At 49.2% G+C, this 21,206-nt stretch overlaps 1 protein-coding gene across 2 annotated transcripts in view; it reads right to left on the bottom strand.

Moving 5' to 3' along the window:
• The window catches only part of ALDH16A1 (aldehyde dehydrogenase 16 family member A1), a 41,692-nt gene that overhangs the window by 11,834 nt on the left and 8,652 nt on the right, over window positions 1-21,206 (bottom strand). The window contains exons 4-16 of one of the 2 annotated variants that reach the window (XM_083707857.1): window positions 21,040-21,166; window positions 19,890-20,068; window positions 19,624-19,701; window positions 18,534-18,718; window positions 17,759-17,911; window positions 16,448-16,645; window positions 15,614-15,712; window positions 15,140-15,276; window positions 14,211-14,316; window positions 13,914-14,083; window positions 12,386-12,553; window positions 1,562-1,766; window positions 546-731 (exon numbers count right to left, since the gene is read on the bottom strand). In XM_083707857.1, the coding sequence (XP_083563983.1) occupies window positions 546-731; window positions 1,562-1,766; window positions 12,386-12,553; window positions 13,914-14,083; window positions 14,211-14,316; window positions 15,140-15,276; window positions 15,614-15,712; window positions 16,448-16,645; window positions 17,759-17,911; window positions 18,534-18,718; window positions 19,624-19,701; window positions 19,890-20,068; window positions 21,040-21,166 (1,991 nt within the window). The remainder of the gene's footprint in view (window positions 1-545; window positions 732-1,561; window positions 1,767-12,385; window positions 12,554-13,913; window positions 14,084-14,210; window positions 14,317-15,139; window positions 15,277-15,613; window positions 15,713-16,447; window positions 16,646-17,758; window positions 17,912-18,533; window positions 18,719-19,623; window positions 19,702-19,889; window positions 20,069-21,039; window positions 21,167-21,206) is intronic. The other variant, XR_014557264.1, reaches the window with a different exon arrangement.

The raw sequence follows: 21,206 nt of genomic DNA, 5'->3' as shown, positions 1-21,206 counted from the left end.
TTATAGTGGGGATTTGGGATCATTTTATAACAGATAGGGGAAGGAAAAGGGGTGCATGTAGAAGCTATGCTTACACTGTCCCTCAAAAACTTGGAAAGATCCCAGCTGGAAAGATCCCAGCGATACTCTGGTTTGAATTATCTTGGCGCACACACACATCAAAGGTTCTAAGATCTATACACTTAAATGCTAATGAACCCAATGAGAACAAATGACCACTGCATAAAAGACCATCTGAATGGATGGAGCGGACACAGAGATGCACTTTATTTGATCTACAAATGGGACAAGGAACCTCCTGCATCCCTGAGGGCCACAATCCCGTCTAGGGGTCGCATGGCAGTGGTGAGTGGTGCCAGAGACAAAAGTGGATGGAACAGCCAGTGCAAAAACATTCAAGGAGGGTACTAAGCAGAGCTAGTAAGGGATGTGGCCTGGCAAAAGTCACAAGGACCAGGCAGAGAGGCCTGGGGGGGCTGCATTTGGTCCCTGGGACTCAGACCCCCTGCACCCAGATCTACAAGATAGGCTAGAAAGAATCGTACCTGGTAGAAATCCAGGGCGAGTAACGGGAACCGCTCGCTGGGCACCATCACCACACAGTTGCCGCGGACAACAGCAGGAGCCAGCAAGCTGATGAAAGTGAGGAGAGGCTGTTCATCGGGGCAGGCGATGCCGACGACACCAAGAGGTTCCCGAAAGAGGAGGGAGGCTCCGTACAAAGAGGTTTCCTGCAACAGAGAGAGTAATTTCTGTAGATAATATATATGAAGAAAAAATAGATAGATAGAAGCAGTAATATTCTGTTAATAATAAATCAGACAAGTTTAAGTAACAGATATGGAAGGGAAGGGAAGTCTAACGTTCATGAAGAAACTTATTGTTTGAAAGTTGTTCTATTCTTTATGTGTTTTATGATGTTTTTGATTTGATGATAATAAGATGGTGTTGTAAAGATGTGATAGGGAACAATAAAGCATAAAGAAAAGAAAAGCAAGCAGAAGGCGTTCAGTGAGTGAGGTTTTTTTTGGGGGTTAACATAGACTGTGAAAGGGGATAATAAACCCACCCCCAAATGGAAGCTCCATGTGGACACCCCCACCATCCAGCCCGCTCCCCAAAGTCTGCCTTTCTCTCTAATCTGGCTAAGTGCAGACATCCTATGGTGCTCATTAAAAGATAGAGACTAAAAAACAGGGTCACCCAAACAAAAAATATGTGCAAAACTTCCCATCCAGCTGTTCGGCATCTGGGAGGAACTCCAGCTGACCCACAGTCTGGGCTGCATCATCCCTTGGGATATAGGAGGTTTTGTCTCTCTTTAATCCAGGATCTCAGCTGAAGGCCTTTCCCATCCTCTGCTGCTGGGTCCTTTTACCGGGACATGCCAGGAACTGAAGCTGGGACCTTCTGTCTGAAAAGCCCATGCTTCCCTGCTGAGTTGTGGCCCTTCTCCCAAACCTTTCCAAGCTTATAGAGCCAAGTCCCCCAAAAGCTATAGGGGTGGGGCGTGTCCTGTGGCATGTGCTTAGCTCTATGGCCCTGCCTGCCCAGTTCGCACCTGCACAGCTCCTCCGTATTTATCGGAGTACGCCGCCCAGTAGAAGAGCCGCTGCACGCAGAGGTCCACCTCCTGCAGAGCCGCCTCTTTCTCGGCACCGGCCAACGCCTCCAGCCGCGATGCAACCTCTGCTCGGCGGAGTTCCAGGTTCTCAGCCACGTAGTACAAGATCTGCGCCCGGGCATGGGGCGTCTGCTTCGCCCACCTGGGGAGACCAACACCGTGTTAGATCGGGGGAAAGGGCAGGCAGGGGAAGTGTGGGTTCTGGTGGTCTCACACCTCCCGACAATGTGAACTTTGAAGACCACAGAAGGCTTCGTTGCTCTTCCTAAGAACGCCTGAAGAGCCCCTCTTGGATCAGATGGAAGATCCCCACCTAGCCCAACATTCTGCTATTCCCCACAAGAGCCAGGCAAATGCCAGAGGGAGAGATGCAAAAAAGGCAGAGGTGAGTGAAGGCTGCTGAAGAAGCCAAGAAGTCTCCCCCTCCTGCTGTGACCAGCTCCCCCCCTCTGGTCTCCCAGAACAGAGAGAGGAATGAAGAGGGTGGAGCCAAGAGAGACAAGGCGAAGGAGCCTTGCTGGGGTGGGACCCAAGGGAGAAGCCTTAGAGAGTGGTGGGAGGGCAGGGACCTTCAGTCCTTGCAACTGCCTCACTAGGCAGTGGCGTAGCGTGGGTTGACAGGACCCGGGGCAAGGCAAGTAATTTGTGCCCCCTAACCCGTGGATTTGCGCCCCCTAACCCTTACCCCCAGATGTTGCGCCTGGTGCGGCCGGCCCCCCCTGCACCCCCCACGCTACGCCACTGTCACTAGGGCAAGACCTCCAGGGAAGAGTTGCCATGATCGCTAGGCCTGTGCTGTTTTGGGTTCTTTGAAAAAAGGGGGGGAAAGAGTTAAAGTCCCAGGCCGGCTCCTGACACCACAGTGGAACCTCGGTTCTCAAACTGCTCTGTTCCCAAACGCTTCGGCTCCCAAACGGCAAAAACCTGGAAGTAGGTGTTCCAGTTCTGAAAAGTTCCTCAGAACCTGAACATCCGACACAGCTTCCAATCCACAAAAAGCCTAGCTGTCAGCCTATCGGAAGCTGTGCCTCAGAATTCGAACATTTTGGAATTTGAACGTCCTTCTGGAACGGATTACGCCCACCTCCCAAGGTTCCACTGTACCACTAAGCTATGGCACCTTCCGCTGTGAATCTCCGCCTGCTGTCCTTCCTGCTCCCTCCCTTCATCAGAGAGAAACTGTGTTCGGCGAGTCATGTTCTGTAAGTCAAGTGTGCTCACGGCGGCACCCTAACACAACTCAGCACTAATTTTTCCATTAGTGCATTTGACTTAGTTTGGACCCAAGATTTACAACTTGGAACCAAAGATGGGCAGGACCAAAGTGCCATGAGTAGGCCTGGCAGTGGGCAGACACCTCACACTTGCATAGACAACAGACAACACGCAAAGACAGGCAGCCAGGGAGGGGGAGTAGAGAAGATTGTTCAGAAACAGGGGAGACTTAGGGCAGATCTACACATCCAAGGCACATTTAAAGCACATGACTTCCCTCCCCCCACCGCAAAGAATCCTGGGAACAGTACAGTAGTTTGTTGAAGGTTCTGGGAACTGCAGCTGGAGGGACAGACGGACTGCAGTTCCAAGGATTATGGGGGGGGGCAAATAATGTGTTTTAAATATGAATCGGATGCATTCTATATTTATGCTGCAGATCTGTCCTTAAAACAGCTGAGCAGTGGCAAGGATGTGGGCTGATTTCCAGGAACCTCCGCCGAAAAAAAACATTTTTAAAAGAGGAGAAAGGAGGAAACACGAGCACTGCAGGAACCGAAAACATTTAAAACGTGAAAAGTCATTCAAAGGAACAGAAACAAGGCAGGGAAACGAGCAACAGGCGACACTGGAGGAATCGCCAGAAATAACTGGTGGCAGAGGGAAGAGAGCATTCCCACAGATGACATAGCAGAAAAGAGGGAATTGGAAGCCCCCTGAGCTTAATGTCATCGCTCCAACACTGTCAGGAAGCGAAGCTGCCTGTATCTTAGCAGCTGCCTCTACATCTTGGCATTTTGCATCAAATCTCACCCCATTTGTCAGAAGCCAGGCCTTGTACATCCCTATAGTGTCTTAAAAGGAAGGAGAACTGGATAACCTCCCCCCCCAACTGGAAAAGATATTGCGATCAAGGGCCAGGATCCAAATATCTACTTGCCACATTGCCTGGTGAAACTTTTAACGCTTCCCTGTAAAATCAGCAACCCCCACCCCCCAAAAAACTACTCTGATTTTGAGAAATCCCTTGGGGATTCAAAAGACGTTTGCTGTGTGGCATGGATGGCCTGATGCTCAGCAAACACAGGCCAAAGGAAGCTGCCTTATCTCAAGAAACACAGGCCATGGGAAGCGCCCTTAAACCAAAAATCAGGCCTGCCTATATTTCTTCATCATCTCCTCTATCACACCCCTTTCCCTTCACCTCACCATCCTGCACAGGCCCATTGACTACCAGCCTCAGCAGTTTCCTAATTTCACCCTTAGATCCTGTGCCTCAAGCCTTTTCATTGCATCTGAAGATGCCCTTTGTCCCTGAGACCTATCAGGCTGTTGTCAAGGGCTTGTCAGGCGGACTGGATATAAGACAGCCACAGGTTTCTTAGGAAGGACGGGCTGTTAAGCCACTCTGGAAATCATCACTCTGTGAGGGGAACAGGGGTCTCCTAACAACTCTCAACACCATCAACTAACACTGCCCTCAAGGGACTTACGGAGGGGACAACAGAGGGGGGAATGGAGCCAGGAGGAAATGTTCTGTGCACACCATACATTTAAAGCGCATGGCTTCCTTTGCGGAACCATGGGAACTTTATTCTGCCCCTCACAGAACTACCATTCGAAGTACCATATTTATTATTATTATTATTATTATTATTATTATTATTATTATTATTGCTACTACTACTCTGGGCAGCTCCCAACCGAATATTAAAAACACAATACAGCAGTAAACATTAAAAACTTCCCTTCAGATGCCTTCAGATGTCTTTTAAAAGTAAGATAGTTGCCTATTTCCTTGACATCTGATGGGAGGGTGCTCCACAGGGCAGGTGCCACTACTGAGAAGGGTGCCACTACTGGGGACGCTCCTTCAGGTATACTGGGTCGAGGCCGTTTAGGGCTTTAAAGGTCAGCACCAACACTTTGAATTGTGCTTGGAAATGTACTGGGAGCCAATGCAGGTACCCTTAGCAAACTACAGTTCCCAGGATCCTCCGTTCCTGTTCCTTGGAGATCGTCACCCACCAGGTGCAACCAAGGAAGCTTCCGTCCCAGAATCAGGCCCAGAGACAGATGAATAAGCATCTACCAGGCAAGTGATCATAAAGATTAACAGGCTGTTATGACTCATAATGGAGTGCAGTAACAGGCATACAAATGCCTCAGCGTGACTTTTATTGCAACTACAATCTTTAGATTCTAAGCAAGCCCATTGATTCAGGTTTTTGTGTGCATAACTTGGCCCAGGAAGCCCTGCGTGATCCTTAGCAGCAGGAGATCCCTCTTCAGCCTCTCACACCCAGACTCTGCATATTTGTTAAGAAGCATTCATGCCAGCTTGAGCCCCACGGAGTTCAACACAGCAACTAATCCAACCAACCAAACAAAATATATTGCAGAAACACCCTCAGGCCTGCCCGCCTCCCTGCACTGTGCCAGGCATCTTTTTCACTGTGCATTCATGGTGATCTGCGATTGCGTCTCTATCTGGCTGGCTCTGCACGAGGTTGGCTTTCAGCAGTGCCCTTGTGCCTGCAAACCAGACAATACGGAGCAACAGGAGAGAAAAGGCTCGAATCGACGGAGGGAGTATGCAGCCGCTGCCCACATGAAAAGAACCTGTTGGTTATTATAAGCTGAACTATAGGAAATATCGGAGCTCTTTCGCAATGTTTCCAACAGCAATCTTCTCTGCGGCTTCCAAGATTGCTGCGGATTCAGTTCCAACCGGATGAAGTCGATGCAAAGGCCGAGGCCCATTGGGGAGGAAAAGAAAAAGAGCCGCACAGCTGTGCATCTGTCAACAAAACTTTGGCTCGCCATCTAAAACTGGACGTCTTGAGACCGGCAGGCACTCTATGGCCGTTGGTGAGGATCTGCTGGAGCTTCCAAAGTGAGTGGGTGTAAATCAAAATCTTCTTCCTTCGCCTTGTTCTAATTCTTCATCCGTTGAGGGCCTTGCTGTTTAGGGTCAAGGTGAATGTAACCAAAATCTCATACAAACAGCAACTCTTGAGATTGTTCAGATGCAGCATCCAGCTGTTTTATTCTGTTTTTATATGTGTTGCAAGCCTCCCAGAGTGGCTGGGGCAACCCAGCCAGATGGGTGGGGTATAAATAATAATAGTAATAAGTAATAATAATAATAGCAGCAATGGTTTGGAGCTAGAGAAAGAAAACTGGTGTAAGCCTGCCACCCTCTCCCCCGCCCCTTCAGCACATGGAAACTCCTTCCTCCCTCCACTTTTTCTGGTCTGAGGCAAATTGCAGTCTCCTATTTCGTCCCGCAAATGGCGAACCAATGCTAGGATCAAGCTCTATGCCAGGAAACGTGCAAACCATTGTTTGCTGGGTATGGAGAAATGGCAAACCATGGTTGGCCTCAAACTTGGAAAGAAGGGAGCTAATCATTATGGGCAATATTCCATAGTTTTTCCCCCTCAGAGTAGACCCACTTGAAATAAAGGAATATGACCCAAGTTAGGTCCATTAATTTCCATAGATCTGCTCTGAATAAAACGTAGCTGTCAGGGGTTCAGGAGCAGAGGCACAGGGGAGAGAGGAGATGGAGAGCGAGGGGGAGGAATCCGAGGGGAGCGTAGGAGATGACAGTGGTCCGAGGGATTCCATGAGCCTCTCCAGCGAATCGGAAGATTCACAGAAGGGGGCGCCAGTGGCCAGAGGTAGGGGGTTCCCAAGGGGAACGCCCCAGGAGCAAGGGGGCAGCAGGGACTCCCAGAGCAGTAGTTGGAAATCAGGACCAGCCTCCCCACCAGAGCAGAGTGGGGGGGGAAGGGTCCCAAGTATCGGGGCCAGTGCACTCCCCACCAGGGAGAGAAGACGAGGCAGAGCTGACCACGCCTCCATCGGAGAGTCGGACAACGGAGGGAAGGTCAGATCCGGCCAGCATCCCGGAAGAGGGAAGCAGTGACAGAAGTAGTGTAACGGTTAGGAGAAAGTCACTGGGTTGGCGCGAGAGGCAAGTTCAAATGTACAGGAGCGCGGGACAACAGAGAATGAGGATTGGGAACCGGGTCCTAAAGCCCGCCGGAGGCAGGGGGAGGAGCTAAGCGACTCAGCGTCGGAAGAGTCCAGAAAGGGCAATGCCCCAGCGGGCAGAAGGACCCAGAGGAGGAGAGAGCAGCGCAAGAGGTGGAGCAGGGCTAGGATCTTAAACTGGTGTCAGAGGGGAGGAGACTCAGACGGGACTTCGCCGATCTAGAGTCCAAGACGTAGTGCTGCACGCTGTGGCTTTGAAATGGAAATTGGACTTTATTAAAGACTTTTGTACATTACCACAGCCTAGCGTTGGTCCTCTGTGAGCTGGGACCTAGAGGCAGCTCTGACAGTAGCTGAACACCACCTCGTGTGCGAGAGGAGAGGAAGGAGCAGATAGCCTGAGGCCTCAGCACATCACACCAAACTAGGGACATGAAGTGAAATTTGCCCTGGTCCATCAAGTTCTGATTCCGGATTCCCAGTGTGACCACAGCCAGGTGCTTTTGGGAAGCCTGACAGGTATGGCAGGGAGGCAAGCGCTCTCTCGCAGCGTTTGTCTTAAGCACCTGGTTTTCAGAAGCATACGGCGTCTGAGCCTGGACTGCAGGTTCCGTTGGCTATTGTGACCGCTAGGGAACAGGCCTATCGATGACTATGGGTGTCACCTTATCCTTATTTTAAGAAAAGGACCAAAGCCAGTGGCATATCGTTTCTCTGTTTACACCAGCCTTCCCTCCCTTTCTCTTTGTCTCCTCCGTATGCCTCAAATTTAAGGCTGTAAGCTCCTAAGGGCAGGGGCCTGTCCACTTGCATCGCACCTGGTGATGCTGTTAAAAAACCTAAACAACAGAACACAGGCTGCTAGCCCAGCCTCCTGCGAGATATGAGATGTCACGGTTGAGAACGGAGCAGCTCTGGCAAGCGAGCAGGTTATCTGCCTGCCGTATCTCCTCCCACTTCGCTTCATTTCCAGACCACCCCGTTGACCAAAGTCCTCTAGGCAATTTTCAGACAAATAAAAACCAATGAAAACGTACACCTTATCATACTAATCATGAAACAAAGCACAATGCAACCTCCTTTTTCCTTTCCCCCGGTTTCCCCTCGTGCCTTATCTGCAGCTGGCTTACATCACCACCTGGCCAGCTGCCACTTTGGCGCTGCTGTACTTTGAGATTCTCACCTGAGCAAAGTCCCCTGGGCTCAGCATCTTTGCGAAAAAGGCCCGGGGGGGGGGGGGAACGACAAAGGCCCGGGGGTCTGCAACTCCCTTTACGCACTGGGGAAGCTGCCTTGCACCGCTCATCTGTCTACCTTGGTGCCGACTCTCAGGCCTAGTTGCTCTGAGGTAGAGCAGCTGAAAGAGCCCATCCCCTGCCCAAGGCTCCCAGTACATTTCCGAGCACAATTCAAAGTGTTGGTGCTGACCTTTAAAGCACTAAACAGCCTCGGTCCCCTATGTGTATCTGAAGGAGCGTCTCCACCCCCATCGTCCAGCCCGGACACTGAGATCCAGCGCTAAGGGCCTCCTGGCGGTTCCCTCCCTGCAAGAAGAGAGGTCACAGGGTCTTCTCGGTAGTGGTGCCTGCCCTGTGGAACGCCCTCCCAGCAGATGTCAAGGCAATAAGCAACTTACTTTTAAAAGACATCTGAAGGCGGCCCTGTTTAGGGAAGTTTTTAATGTCCGATACTGTATTATTTTTAATATTCAGTTGGGAGCCGCCCAGAGTGGCTGGGGAAACCCAGCCAGATGGGAGGAGTATAAATAATAAATTATTATTATTATTATTATTATTATAAGGAGCTCTGCGTAGCATCCAAAGCCAGCCAAGTTACTTTACTAGTAAAGGGATTCCCTGGCGTATCTCTCCCCAACCCGTGCCAGTAAATAGAGAAGAATGATGTTGGATTACAGCCTTCATCTCTCCACAAGGCATTTAAATTGAGATCGTCTTTTGCCTGCAGCTGTATTGAATTCTCTTACACATACTTTTTTACTGTTTTATCATCTGTTGCCCTGGGCTCCTTTGGGAGGAAGGGCGGTGTACCAAACGAATAACCATCCATGCATGAAGCTCCCAGCATCCCTGGCCATTAGTCACACTGGCTGGGGCTGAGTTTTCACCCACCAACTTCCAGAGGCCTACAAGTTTCCCATCCTGTCCAAGAAAGGAAAGCCCAGCCTAAATAAGGAAAGGCATTCCTTTGGCTATTTGGGCGTTTAGGGCTTTGTGTGTCCACATTATGTGGAAGAAATGTTCTGGAGGAAGGAGATGTTTTGGAATTGGATTTTCCTTTGGTTTTTCCTACACTTGTATCCAGGTCCGGCCCAGACATTAGGTGGGATAAAGCCATTGCCTCAGGTAGGGACAGCACTTCCATGGGCACCCTGATGCCTCAGTCGCTGACATCAGCACTGATTTCTGGCAAGATGTCGCCAAAATCATGCGACATCAGGAGAAATCTGCGCCAGTGCAGCAGACCAAGTGTCACAGGGCAGGGCGGCACTTCTCAAGTGGCAAAACAGGATGCGTCATCCCTGCTTGTATCTCACCTTTCTTGTGCTATGGAACAATGGACCTGCAAATCCCCAGGCCCAGGCACTGTTCAGGCTCAGTTCCACTGCTGCAAGGTGGTGCCTTCAGAGGCTTTGCCTCCATGGTAGAGCCCTTGCTTTGCATGCAGAAGGTCCAATATGCAAGGCCAATTTAAAGAAGCCTGGAAGTACCGTATTTTTTGCTCTATAAGACGCACCAGACCACAAGACGCACCTAGTTTTTGGAGGAGGAAAACAAGAAAAAAAATATTCTGAATCTCAGAAGCAAGTGGGATTGCTGCTTTCACTGTGCAGCAATCCCTCTTGCTGTTCTGGCTTCTGGGATAGCTGCGCAGCCTGCATTCGCTCCACAAGACACGCACACATTTCCCCTTACTTTTTAGGAGGGAAAAAGTGAGTCCTATAGAGCAAAAAATACGGTACCTTTCAAAAGCGACCTTGTGGCAAACGCACGCTGTCAGGAAACGCACGCAGTCCTGACACACGCGATCAGGAAACAGGCCTTTGCAAGGCTCTCAAGTTGCATGTCTGTCAGCACTCTGCAGACATGCCTCAGAATGCTTGGAAGGGGAACAGGGTGGAGCCTGCCACACACCTGAGGTTGTGGGACAGGTGAAAACAGTTGAAATGCGACTGCCATTGCCTTTTCGCAGGCACTGCCAATCAGCAAAGCCCCTGCACAAAGCTCTGTGTGTGGCAGCTTGGGGATCAGAGAGCTTTGGAAGACCGGTCGCCTCCTGCCCCTGCAGCTTCAAAGCACAGAGGGCTTTGAAAGATCCAAAAGGTCACCTGGTTGTGGCATCAGGCGACTGGCAGCTGGTTGGATTTTGGCCTGCACTGGCAGAGGAGAGAACGATCCCACTCGCTGAATGGATCCAGTTGCCCACCTCTAGATGAACCAATTTATTTGATTCAGCAGGAGGCAGCCAGGCCTATGTACGTTAGGTTGGGGGGGGGCAGGAAGCAGTGGCGTAGCGTGGGGGGTGCAGGGGGGGCCGGCCGCACTGGGCGCAACATCTGGGGGTTAGGGTTAGGGGGCGCAAATCCACGGGTTAGGGGGTGCAAATTACTTGCCTTGCCCCGGGTGCTGACAACCCACGCTACGCCACTGGCAGGAAGCCCTTCTGAAAACTCAGGCCGCCCATTGTCAGCCTGGAGGTGGGGAGAAGGCTAGTCCAACTGACTCAAGGGGCAGGATGGCAATCTTTCCTCAAGACTATGGCAAAGACCGTTGCCTCCGTTGGTTTGTCAAGATGACGGCGAAGAAAAACTAGTCTCTGACTCAAGAAATGAAACACCTGCCAAACAAAGGAGCAGCAATGCTACGAGCGATTCGCCTGCCTCTTTTTGTTTGTGTGCATGTGCCAAAATTGTTCACAAGAGCCTATCACAATTCCGGAGAGTTCTGCCCCCTGGCCTCCCTTGGAAGCACCGCAATGCATAATTGCTGTTCTTGTAAACAGAGCAGTTCATAGCAAATCAATCTTCTCACGTCAATTAAGACATTTTAAAGACTTGTTACTCTTGTAGGATATGCTTTGTTATCAGATAATTAATCAAAGTGGGGTTTTCTTGTTTTAAAAAGTGACATACTGTACATTTATCAATGACTCCAAATGCATGTAAAATATATTGAACTGTATTACAACAGAGGCAAAACTATAAAGGTATATCTGGGGTCTCATGAACCCTGGAGACCTCGTCCCACTGCTCAAACTTGAAACTTTTTCGGAAAACAAATGCACCCCCTGCTTTACAGTTTCATAGCAGAGCTTTTTGTATTTTCTGTTACATTAAGTTATTTATTTAGGACTGAATAGTCTTACCTGCAGTGCAGCAGCAGTGAAGTACTTTTGGACTCTGGACATAAGCCACACCCACACCACACACATTTAAAGCGTTATGACACCACTTGAAATAGCCAAGGTTTCCCCCAAAGAATTCTGGGAAGTGTAGTTTGTTAAGGGTGCTGGGAGCTCTTCGGAGACCCCTATTCCCCTCACAGAGCTACAATTCCCAGAGTTCCCCGGGAAAAGGGATTGATTGTGAAACCACTCTGGGAATTGCAACTCTGCAAAGTGAATAGGGGGTCTCTAAAGAATGCTCAGCACCCTTAACTACAGTTCCTAGAATTCTTAGGGGAAAGCCATGGCTGTTTAAAGAGGTATCATGGTTGACATCCTATACCCTTAAAAAAAGTGGGGGGGCGCTGTTATTGGGTTGTTTTTATTTTGATTATGCATTTTGTGGTTTTATATTTTGATTTTGTTCTGTGAACCGCCCTGAGACTTCCGGGTATAGGGCAGTATATCAATTTAAATAATAATACAGTGGTACCTCGGGTTAAGAACTTAATTCATTCCGGAAACTGTTCTTAACCTGAAGCACCACTTTAGGTAATGGGGCCTCCTGCTGCCGCCGTGCTGCTGTCGCACGATTTCTGTCCTCATCCTGAAGCAAAGTTCTTAACCCGAGGTACTATTTCTGGGTTAGCGGAGTCTGTAACCTGAAGCATCTGTAACCTGAAGCGCCTGTAACCTCATGTTACGTCCGCTTCATGTTACGTTCTTTTAGGTTACATCCCGCAGCAACCCGGAATTACCGGAAAGCGCAAAATGACATCATGTGCATGCGCAGAAGCGGCGAATCACAACCTGCGTGTGTGCAGATGCGCCACTGCGGGTTGTGCTCTTTTCATGTTGTGAACGGGCCTCTGGAATGGATCCCGTTCGCAACTAGAGGTACCACTGTAATAAATAATAATAATAATAATAATAATAATAATAATAATAATTGTGAATGAGGCCTTTATGGACTTAATGTGGACAGTCCTCTTTGAATGGTAAAATGTCTGCGTTTTGGGGTCCCTTTCTGCTGAGTGAGGCCAAACCCTCAAGCCTTACCCTGAAGGCACCACTGCTTACCTGACTCCCACTAAGACAGTGGTTCTCCTCTGCCTCCCACCTCCTTCCCCTGCTCAGACTCACCCCGGAGCAGCCTTGTGGGCGGCTTCCACAGCATTACGGATGTCTTTGATGCCCCCGTCTGCCACGTAAGCGGCTATCTTGCCAGCGTGGTCAAGGATGGCTCGGGAACTCATGGAGTCTGGCCTCTTCTGTGCACCCCCGTAGTACAGCTTGTAGGTTCGGTCCACACTGCCATCACAGAGGAGAAGGGAAAGGGGTAAAGGCCCAGCATTTTGTGCAGCTAGCTCACTGGGCTGCTTGGTTCAGAGAAAATGCCACACTTCCCGAATGTTGCCTTTTGTCACGAAGTCCAAAATGGCACAGATTTCTTTCTCAGCCCCTACTACACAAACCCCCTAATTCCCAGACTTTTAGTTTGCGAATTAAGATCGCAAGAAAAGGCCTGTGTAACCCTATTCTCACAGTGAATTCTTCCATGGGGAAAAAAACAACTCCTCAGTTCATCTCTTCAGGAAGCCACCCATTCCAGTGGTTGTGCTGAGCATAAGCACAAAAGAGAAGGTGGAAGGGCTTGCAAAGGATTAGGGCAAAGAACTCTTGAGGCTCGGCTCAGGGTGGATTTAGTTTAAATCAAACTGATTTAAATCACGATTTAAATCTGTAGTCAGTAAGACTTGATTTAAATCATTATTTTTTCCAGAAAGACTGATTCTTGCTAGTATAATCTTAATATTTACAACCAGATGAAGGTTTCATTTTTGGAATAACTAATTTTCAGAGTAGTTTTTACTGTTATATCAAAAATTACTGATTTGGTTATACTGCTGTATTAGAAATGCATAGATTATTATGAAATTATTGTGAGGTTTAACTGTTTATATTTGGACAACTTTTCTTCTGTACTTTCTTGGAAGGAGAAAAATAATCATTTCCTTAATAACAATTTAAACAATTTCTTTAACTAAAACAATAACATTATTGCATATTTATCCATGTTTGTTAACTGATGTGCTTAAACAATTCAAAACAACAACTTAGATTTAGTTTTAGCACACGTGAAAAACTTAAAACAAATCCTTAATTCCTGATGAATAGCGTTTGGACTACAATGTAACTTAAATAGAAAACTATCTTTAGAAAGATTCCCCCCCCAAAGCATTTTATTTTAAAAATCCAAATTAAATAATAAAAAAATCTGATTTAAATTTTTAAAAATGGGTCTTATTATTATAATTTTAAAAATCATTGATTTTTATCCACCCTGGTTGGGCTGCATTACTTTACCAAACAACTCCCCCCCCCCCCCCGGCCCAAGTTCCTACATTTAAAGCATAATTCTGGAGAGGGGGTTTGGAGTAGGGGCACAGTGAAAGCAGGCACATTCTAAGTGGCTGATCCGCACCATACGTTTAAAGCACATTTAAAGCCCCAAAGAATCCTGGGAATTGTAGTTACCCTCTCATAATGCTGCAATTCCAAGGACCCATGAAAGAACTACAAATCCCAGGGTTATTTCCTGGGGGGGGGGGGGAGTGGGGAGCCACATGCTTTGAATGCGAGGTTTGGATCTGGCCCAATACACCCTTACTTTGGATTGTTTCCTTCCAGGTCAGACGCTGAGGAACGTGGGACTCTACTGTCTGCAGCAACCGATGGGATTTCAGCCGCTGGTGAGGTAGCAAAGGTCTTGAAGTCCAGATCCACAGCGCCGGGATGCGGGCGAGCCTGCCAGTTTGGTCTCACGTACTCAAAAAGGCCCTGAGCAAAGAAGACAATAAAATTGAAAAGTCAAATTGTTTTATTTTGTATCCCCCCCCCCCACCAAACCAGAGCCAGACCCCAGAGATCCCTCTGCGCCAGCATGAAGCCAGCTTCTCCTGCTAACCTCTTTGCCTCCGTCTCGGCCATAACCGCTTTCCTTGTAACCCCCGAAGGCAGATGCAGCATCTAGCATGTTGTGGCCGTTGATCCAGACAGTCCCCACCTGCAAACTGGGGAAGCGGATGGGAGAGGGTCAGAGAAGGACGGCCCTGTACAGAGGGCCCCTTAAATCTCCTGAGGGAACTCAAGTTCGAGGCATTTTGGAAAACACCTCACATTGCGCCGCATAGTCCGTGCAAAGCCTGGCAGCAGAATGAGACGGAGGTGGCAGAATGGACCGTACCACTTCAGAACACAGGGGCGAAGGGCATTTATCTGCAAGGCAAAACTAGGCACAAAATGGAACAGGATAGGCTAGAACAGGGGTCAGCAACCTTTTTCAGCCATGGGCCGGTCCACCGTCCCTCAGACCATGTGGTGGGCTGGACTATATTTTGAAAAAAAAAATTAATGAACGAATTCCTATGCCCCACAAATAACCCAGAGATGAAATAAAAGCACACATTCTACTTATGTAAAAACACCAGGCAGGCCCCACAAATAACCCAGAGATGCATTTTAAATAGAAGGACATATTCTACTCATGTAAAAACAGGCAGATTCCCAGACTATCTGTGGGCCGGATTCAGAAGGCAATTGGGCCGCACCCGGCCCCCAGGCCTTAGGTTGCCTACCCCTGGGCTAGAGTCTTTCTCCCTGCTTGTTTGTTTTACTTGCAGGAAAGATTATAAAAATAAAATAAAGCAGAAGACCATTAAAAAAAATGCTATTCCCCACTTGCATTCTGAAGTGAAACATTTCACTCTACCACCTCATGATTCTACCGCCTTGTTCTACTGCAGGCATGGACCAGATTAGAGACAGTCTCTTGGGTGATTGGCAAACTTCTGTGTTAGTGGGTTGGGAAGGCTAGACTGGAATGACAAAACCTACCTGTGAGCGACTTCCAGAGCCAGGGGAAGGGTCTCCGTCCACACACTGGCAGCCAACCCATAGGGGGTGCTGTTCCCCAATGCCAACGCCTCCTTGGCTGTCCGGAAAGTCAATGATACCAGAACAGGGCCAAAGATCTGAAACACACGAAACAAATTTTGAACAAGAGGGAGGAAGAGGATTCTAGGTTCTGACATGCAGCGAAGTCCAATCCTAGAATGCAGGCATAGGCAAACTTGGCCCTCCAGAGAGTTTTGGTAAACAGTATTTTTATGTGGTAATACTGATTTCTGCCAAAAGAGGGCTCCCTTCTCCTTTCTCTTATTGGTTAATTGTATTTCCTAGACAGGCTCAACAAGTGGACAATTATGAACAACTAATGTATCCCTTGATTAATCTTTTTTTGGGGGGTGGGGGAACTCACACCAACCAGAAAACTATGGGACTAAAGTCTTGGCAGTCACATTCTCCTACCTCTTCTCTGACGCAACGGGAGGTAGGATACACGCCGGTGATTAAGGTCGGAGGGTAGAACAGCCCTCTTGAAGGGAGAGAGGCCCATGCCTGGAAAACCTAAAAGGGGAGGGAAATGATTTATTTCTATATATCGCATCACTGAGATGCCCAAGAGCATAGCACAGTTTAAAATGGCAAAACAATCAGGAGGCGACATATTTTACAAGCCAGGTGATTTTAAAAAAAATTAAAATCCAGGAATAGGCCATGCCAAAAGCATTCTGAAATTGCACATTTTAAAATGTAAAGCTTCTGCTAATTATTTGCTAAGCAGTGTACAGAAAAGAAATCATAGAGAACAATAAAATCGTCATAAAACCAAACAGAAGCGGAAATGCTACTGTAAAATGCCTGCTGGAATGATGCTTTGTCATGCGCCTGAGCAAGAGCTACAATTCCCAGAGTGGTTTAACAACTGGCCCCTCTTCACAGGGAATTCTGGGAGTCGTAGCTCTGTGAGGGGAGACAGCTAACCACTCTCAGCACCCTTAAGAAACTACACCCTGCCACCGCAACGATTATTTGGGGGAAACCATGTCAAGATAGCTCAGGTGGTAAAGCATGAGACCCTTAATTTCAGGAACATGGGTTTGAGCTCCACATTGGGTGAAAGATTCCTGCATTTCAGGAGGGTTGGTCTAGATGACCCTCAGGGTCCCTCCCAGCTCTACAATTCTCCGATCCTCTGAGCCATGTCTGTTTGAAGCAGCATCGCAACACCTTAAACATGTGTGTGTGGCCATAAAGACCACCCCCCTTCTCCAGAAGCCCCAAGAGGCCCAAGCCCCTCACCTCAGCGCCTTCCGCTCGAGCTTCCTCCACCAGGCCTTCAATGGCGTGCCGCTGCTTCTCGCTGACCAAGGCTCCCAAGTCCACGGCCTTGTCCAGAGAGTCCCCTGCACGGATCTGCCCCATTCGGCGCTTCAGGCGTTGAACAAAGTCTTTGGCAATGGATTCCTGCAGGAGCAGCTGAGACCCAGCACTCTGGGCCTGTCAGGGGAGGAAAATGCCAACATCTTGAGAGAATTGATTTAAACCGAATTAATACTCCCTCCCCCCCAAAAAAGCCTGTTGCACTCTACAGTGGTACCTCGGTTACATACGCTTCAGGTTACAGACTCCGCTAACCCAGAAATAGTGCTTCAGGTTAAGAACTTTGCTTCAGGATGAGGACAGAAATCGTGCTCCGGCGGCACGGTAGCAACGGGAGGCCCCATTAGCTAAAGTGGTGCTTCAGGTTAAGAACAGCTTCAGGTTAAGAACAGACCTCCGGAACAAATTAAGTACTTAACCCGAGGTACCACTGTATGTGGTAACACCTGCCCAGCTCTGGAGAAACATTTTCTCTTCCACATGGCTGAAAACCTGACAGAATTCCTACTACATCAGGGGTGAGGAAGCTCTTTAAACCCAAGGGCCACATTCCTTTCTGGGCAACCATCCCAGGGCCACATGCCAGAGGAAAAAAGGGAGTGGAGCAACCTTTGTAGCAAACAGTTCTTTCTACACACATCCCTCTCTATCCTCCCTCCAGGCAAGGAAGAAGCATTATCCAGAGTTCAAGGACCTCATTCCAGCCAGGCAAAAACGCTCAGGGGGTGGGTGGCCTGGAAAGAATCCTGAGGGCGACACGGATAGGCTTGGGAGGGCCGCGTTCAGCTCCCACTCCTCAGCCAGTGTAGTGTAGTAGTTAAGAGCGGTAGACTCGTAATCTGGGGAACCGCGTTTGCGTCTCCGCTGCTCCACATGCAGCTGCTGGGTGACCTTGGGCCAGTCACACTTCTCTGAAGCCTCTCAGTCTCACTCACCTCACAGAGTGTTTGTTGTGGGGGAGGAAGGGAAAGGAGAATGTTAGCCGCTTTGAGACTCCTGAAGGAGAGTGGAAGGGAGGATATCAAATCCAAACTCTTCTTCTTCAGCAAGAGCCAAAACACCTACCAGAGGCCTGGCAAAATGTAGGGGCTGCCCCAGACCCGCAGGCTACTAGGTGCCAACTCTGTGGTAAAAAGGGAGGGGCCCTAGCAGTATGTTAATTCAATAAATAATAATAATTTTAAAATGCTCATTCTAGGCCTCAGTCTGCCTATCCTCAGTTCAACCTACCTGCCCCCAGTTCTGCCAGACGGCATCTACTAGCCCGTCGACGGCGCTGTCCAGGTCAGCCGAGTCAAAGACGATGAAGGGCGACTTCCCTCCGAGCTGCAGAGACAGCTTCTTGCCAGTCCCAGTGGTGGCCCGGCGCAGGCTGCGGCCCACCTGAAGCGATAGCAAAGGGTCTGTGCACATGAGAACACGGCTTTGTGCGTATTTAAGGTGGCACACTTGTTTTAAAATATTCATGGGCCGCCTTTCGGAGCATCACTTTGTCAAGGCCGAACAATGTAGAATTTGGCATTGGAATTAGCAAGCCCTACATATAACTCTCTATCAACGTTTAATCGGTAACGGGCAGCAAGGCGGGGCTGTGCTGCTCACCCGGCCTCCCACCATCAGAGTCGCTGTAGCATACTGAGGTGGAGAAGGGGAGAGGAGTGGTTAGCGCGGTGAATACCTGCTGGCAGGAGCACCGGATTGGCTCTGCCACGGAATTTGCCCTGCGCCAACCTTGCTGCCCCTCCTCCACCTGGTGTGCAGAAGCAACCCAGCAGGAAAGAAGCCATGTGAACAGTGCTGGCTGCTACTGCATCAAAAACGTAGGAAATGGAAAAGCAAAATTTCTGCAAATCCATCAGCTGCAAAGGAGCATGCTAACTGCACTCATGCATAAGCCGCAGGGACAGAATGTTGCAGCTCTCAGAAGGGTAATGGATACCGGAATTGCAAGGCCCCAGACCAGGGCTATTGTAAGCCACTTCTCTGAGGGGAGAGAAGCACTCACCTCAGCAGAGCCAGCAAAGGCCACTTTGTCAATGCCTGGGTGGGCGGCCAAAGCTTCTCCCAGACCCTGGTCGCCTGTGATGACGTTGAGGACCCCCGGAGGGAGCCCAGCCTGGGCGCAAACCTCAGCCAGGAGCAGAGCCGTCAGCCGGGTAGTGCTGGCTGGTTTCAGGACTATGGTGTTTCCTATATGGCAAGAAACGAGGGGCAGGTTGAGGGGAAGAGAGAGAGAGAAAAGGAGAAGATGTGAAGAAGAAAGCAAAGGAAATATCCAGCTTTGTAGTCTGCACTCCACCCTGGTCAACCAAGGAAAGAGAGCAAAGACTAGAATCACACATTCCGGTCCCCCGTTTTCTGTTTACAACCTCGCTTGCTAGGGCTGCAAAAAGGCACATTGTTTTCCCTTCAGCTGGAACTAGGAGGTTCACATCCATATGGGGACGCAGGAAGGCGACCAGTCAAAACTGGTGAAAAGCACTCCAGGCCACAGAGGCCACTTGTGCCTCACAGGGGTGTCAATTTGAATAAAAAAATTGGGGGCCCCCAGTAAAGCCCTGCATAATCGATCACCAGACATGCTGCATGAAAGGCAATGCTCAACAACTTTGTAGGGGGCTGGCCCCCTCAAATATTTTATTGGGGAGGGGAGCCGAAGGACCTCGGTCCCTAGGAGTTGGCTCCTATGCTCCAGGAGTTATCCCAATGGAATACACCGTGCCCTGATATTTTACAGCTCCAGTTTCCACGTCTCTGTTTTTTTTAATAGTGGAAAAATAAGCCAGCATGTCAATGCAATATAAACCATTTTTATGCCGTTGACTTGGGAGGGCGCCTGCTAAAGGTTTGCAAAAGTATAAAATGGTGGGGGAAAGGTGGGGAGGGCGAGAGATTCTCCCACTCTCCACATCCCCACTTGTCACTAGAGCTCAAGAAAACTGACAGAACCGTGGAGCCTTCTTCCAAGTCAGCCGGCGAGCTGAGCCGAGATTTGAACCCGAGTCCCACCAGCTCTAGTCCAACCGCTGTGCCACTTTTGTCACTTTTCTCAGGGTCAACAGATGCTCCCACTGCCCTCCCTCCATTTCACATACCCATGGCCAGCGCCGGACACACCTTCCAAGTCAGAGTCAGCAGCGGGAAGCTCCTGGGAATGAGAGCTGCCACGACACCTATTGGAGGGAAGGTTGGGTTTTTAATCGGACCTCTGGGCACAATTAGAAACCGCAGTGTTTAAAAAAACAGGAAGAGGGCAGTGAGCTGAGGTGCTGCCATGTTCAGCGGGGAAAGGTGGGGCAAGGAGGAGGGAGGTGGAGGCCCCTCTCTGCCCTTGGAACACTATCCAGCCCCTTCAACTCACCGAGAGGCTTCCAGCCCTTCATCTCCACCTCCATCAGCTGGGCCCAGCCGGCGTGATGGTAAAAATGGCGGACGACCAAAGGCAGGTCTGCATCTCGGGCTTCCCGGATCAGCTTCCCGCTGTCTAGGCTCTCGAGGAGACCGAGGAGCCGCTGGTGTTTCTGGATGGTCCTGGCCACGCTGGGGAGAGGGGGAAGAAGAGATGGCTACCAGTCATGTGTAAGTAGGCCTCAGAGAATACGTAAAGGGCCTTTGTATATTTCATAGTAAAAAGGGGGAGCAGTGACACCTTAAGAGAAGAAGAGGAAGCAGGTCGCCTGTTTATGTGAGAGATGAGCATCCAAAATGCTAAGTACAGTGGTACCTCGGGTTAAGAACTTAATTTGTTCTAGAGGTCTGTTCTTAACCCGAGGTACCACTTTAGCTAATGGGGACTCTCGCTGCCGCTGCACCGCCACTGTGCGATTTCTGTTCTCATCCTGAAGCAAAGTTCTTAAACCAAGGTACTATTTCTGGGTTAGCAGAGTCTGTAACCTGAAGCGTTTGTAACCTGAAATGTCTGTAACCTGAGGTACCGCCGTAAACGGCTGATACTCACAAGGGTACTATTTCTGTGTTAGCAGTTTGTAACCTGAAGCATTTGTAAATGGAAGCGTCTGTAACCCGAGGTACCACCGTAAAGGGCTGATACTCACAAGGGTTGCAACATTCCAAGAAAAGACCTTGTGAGGTCCGATACCTTGTGCCTGAGGCAGTTGTGTAAATTGACACAGCTATACCTGCTAATAACAGTCTTTTTGTGTTGTTAAGAGCAGGTGAGCAGTAGGCCTGCTCTGTTCTGCCGCTGCCTGCCTGGGAATTAAGTCCGTGTCTGTAAGAACGCTAGTCTTGCTGATAAATCTATATAATAAATTAGTAACGTAATACCAGTTACAGATAGGTAGCCGTGTTGGTACTAGAAGGATTTTTTTTTTGTAAGTAATACCTGCTTGCCTCGTACATGTATATTGAATCTAACAAGTGCAAAGGGCACTGTGAGCAAAAGTTATTGCTATCCAAACTTTGAAAGAATGTCTTGTACAGTTTTTATAGGAGGGAACAAAAGAAGCCTAGGAAAAGTTTTCACGAGTCAGAAAAGGCTGGCTACTTACTTGTACAGGTGTCGGGCCCGGACATGGCCAGGAAGCTGGCTCCAAGTTTCGAACGCTTTGGTGGCAGCATCAACCGCTGTGTCCACGTCTTCTGTGCTGCCCTGAAGGGTGGTGGCCAGCGGCTCCCCTGTGGGGTGTGGAAGAAAGGAGAAGAGCTCTCTCTCACC

This window comes from Podarcis gaigeae (assembly GCF_964106915.1).
Source record: "Podarcis gaigeae genome assembly, chromosome: 13".
NCBI classification, from domain to species: Eukaryota; Metazoa; Chordata; class Lepidosauria; order Squamata; family Lacertidae; genus Podarcis; species Podarcis gaigeae.
This window is presented reverse-complemented; position numbering and strand designations above follow the sequence as displayed.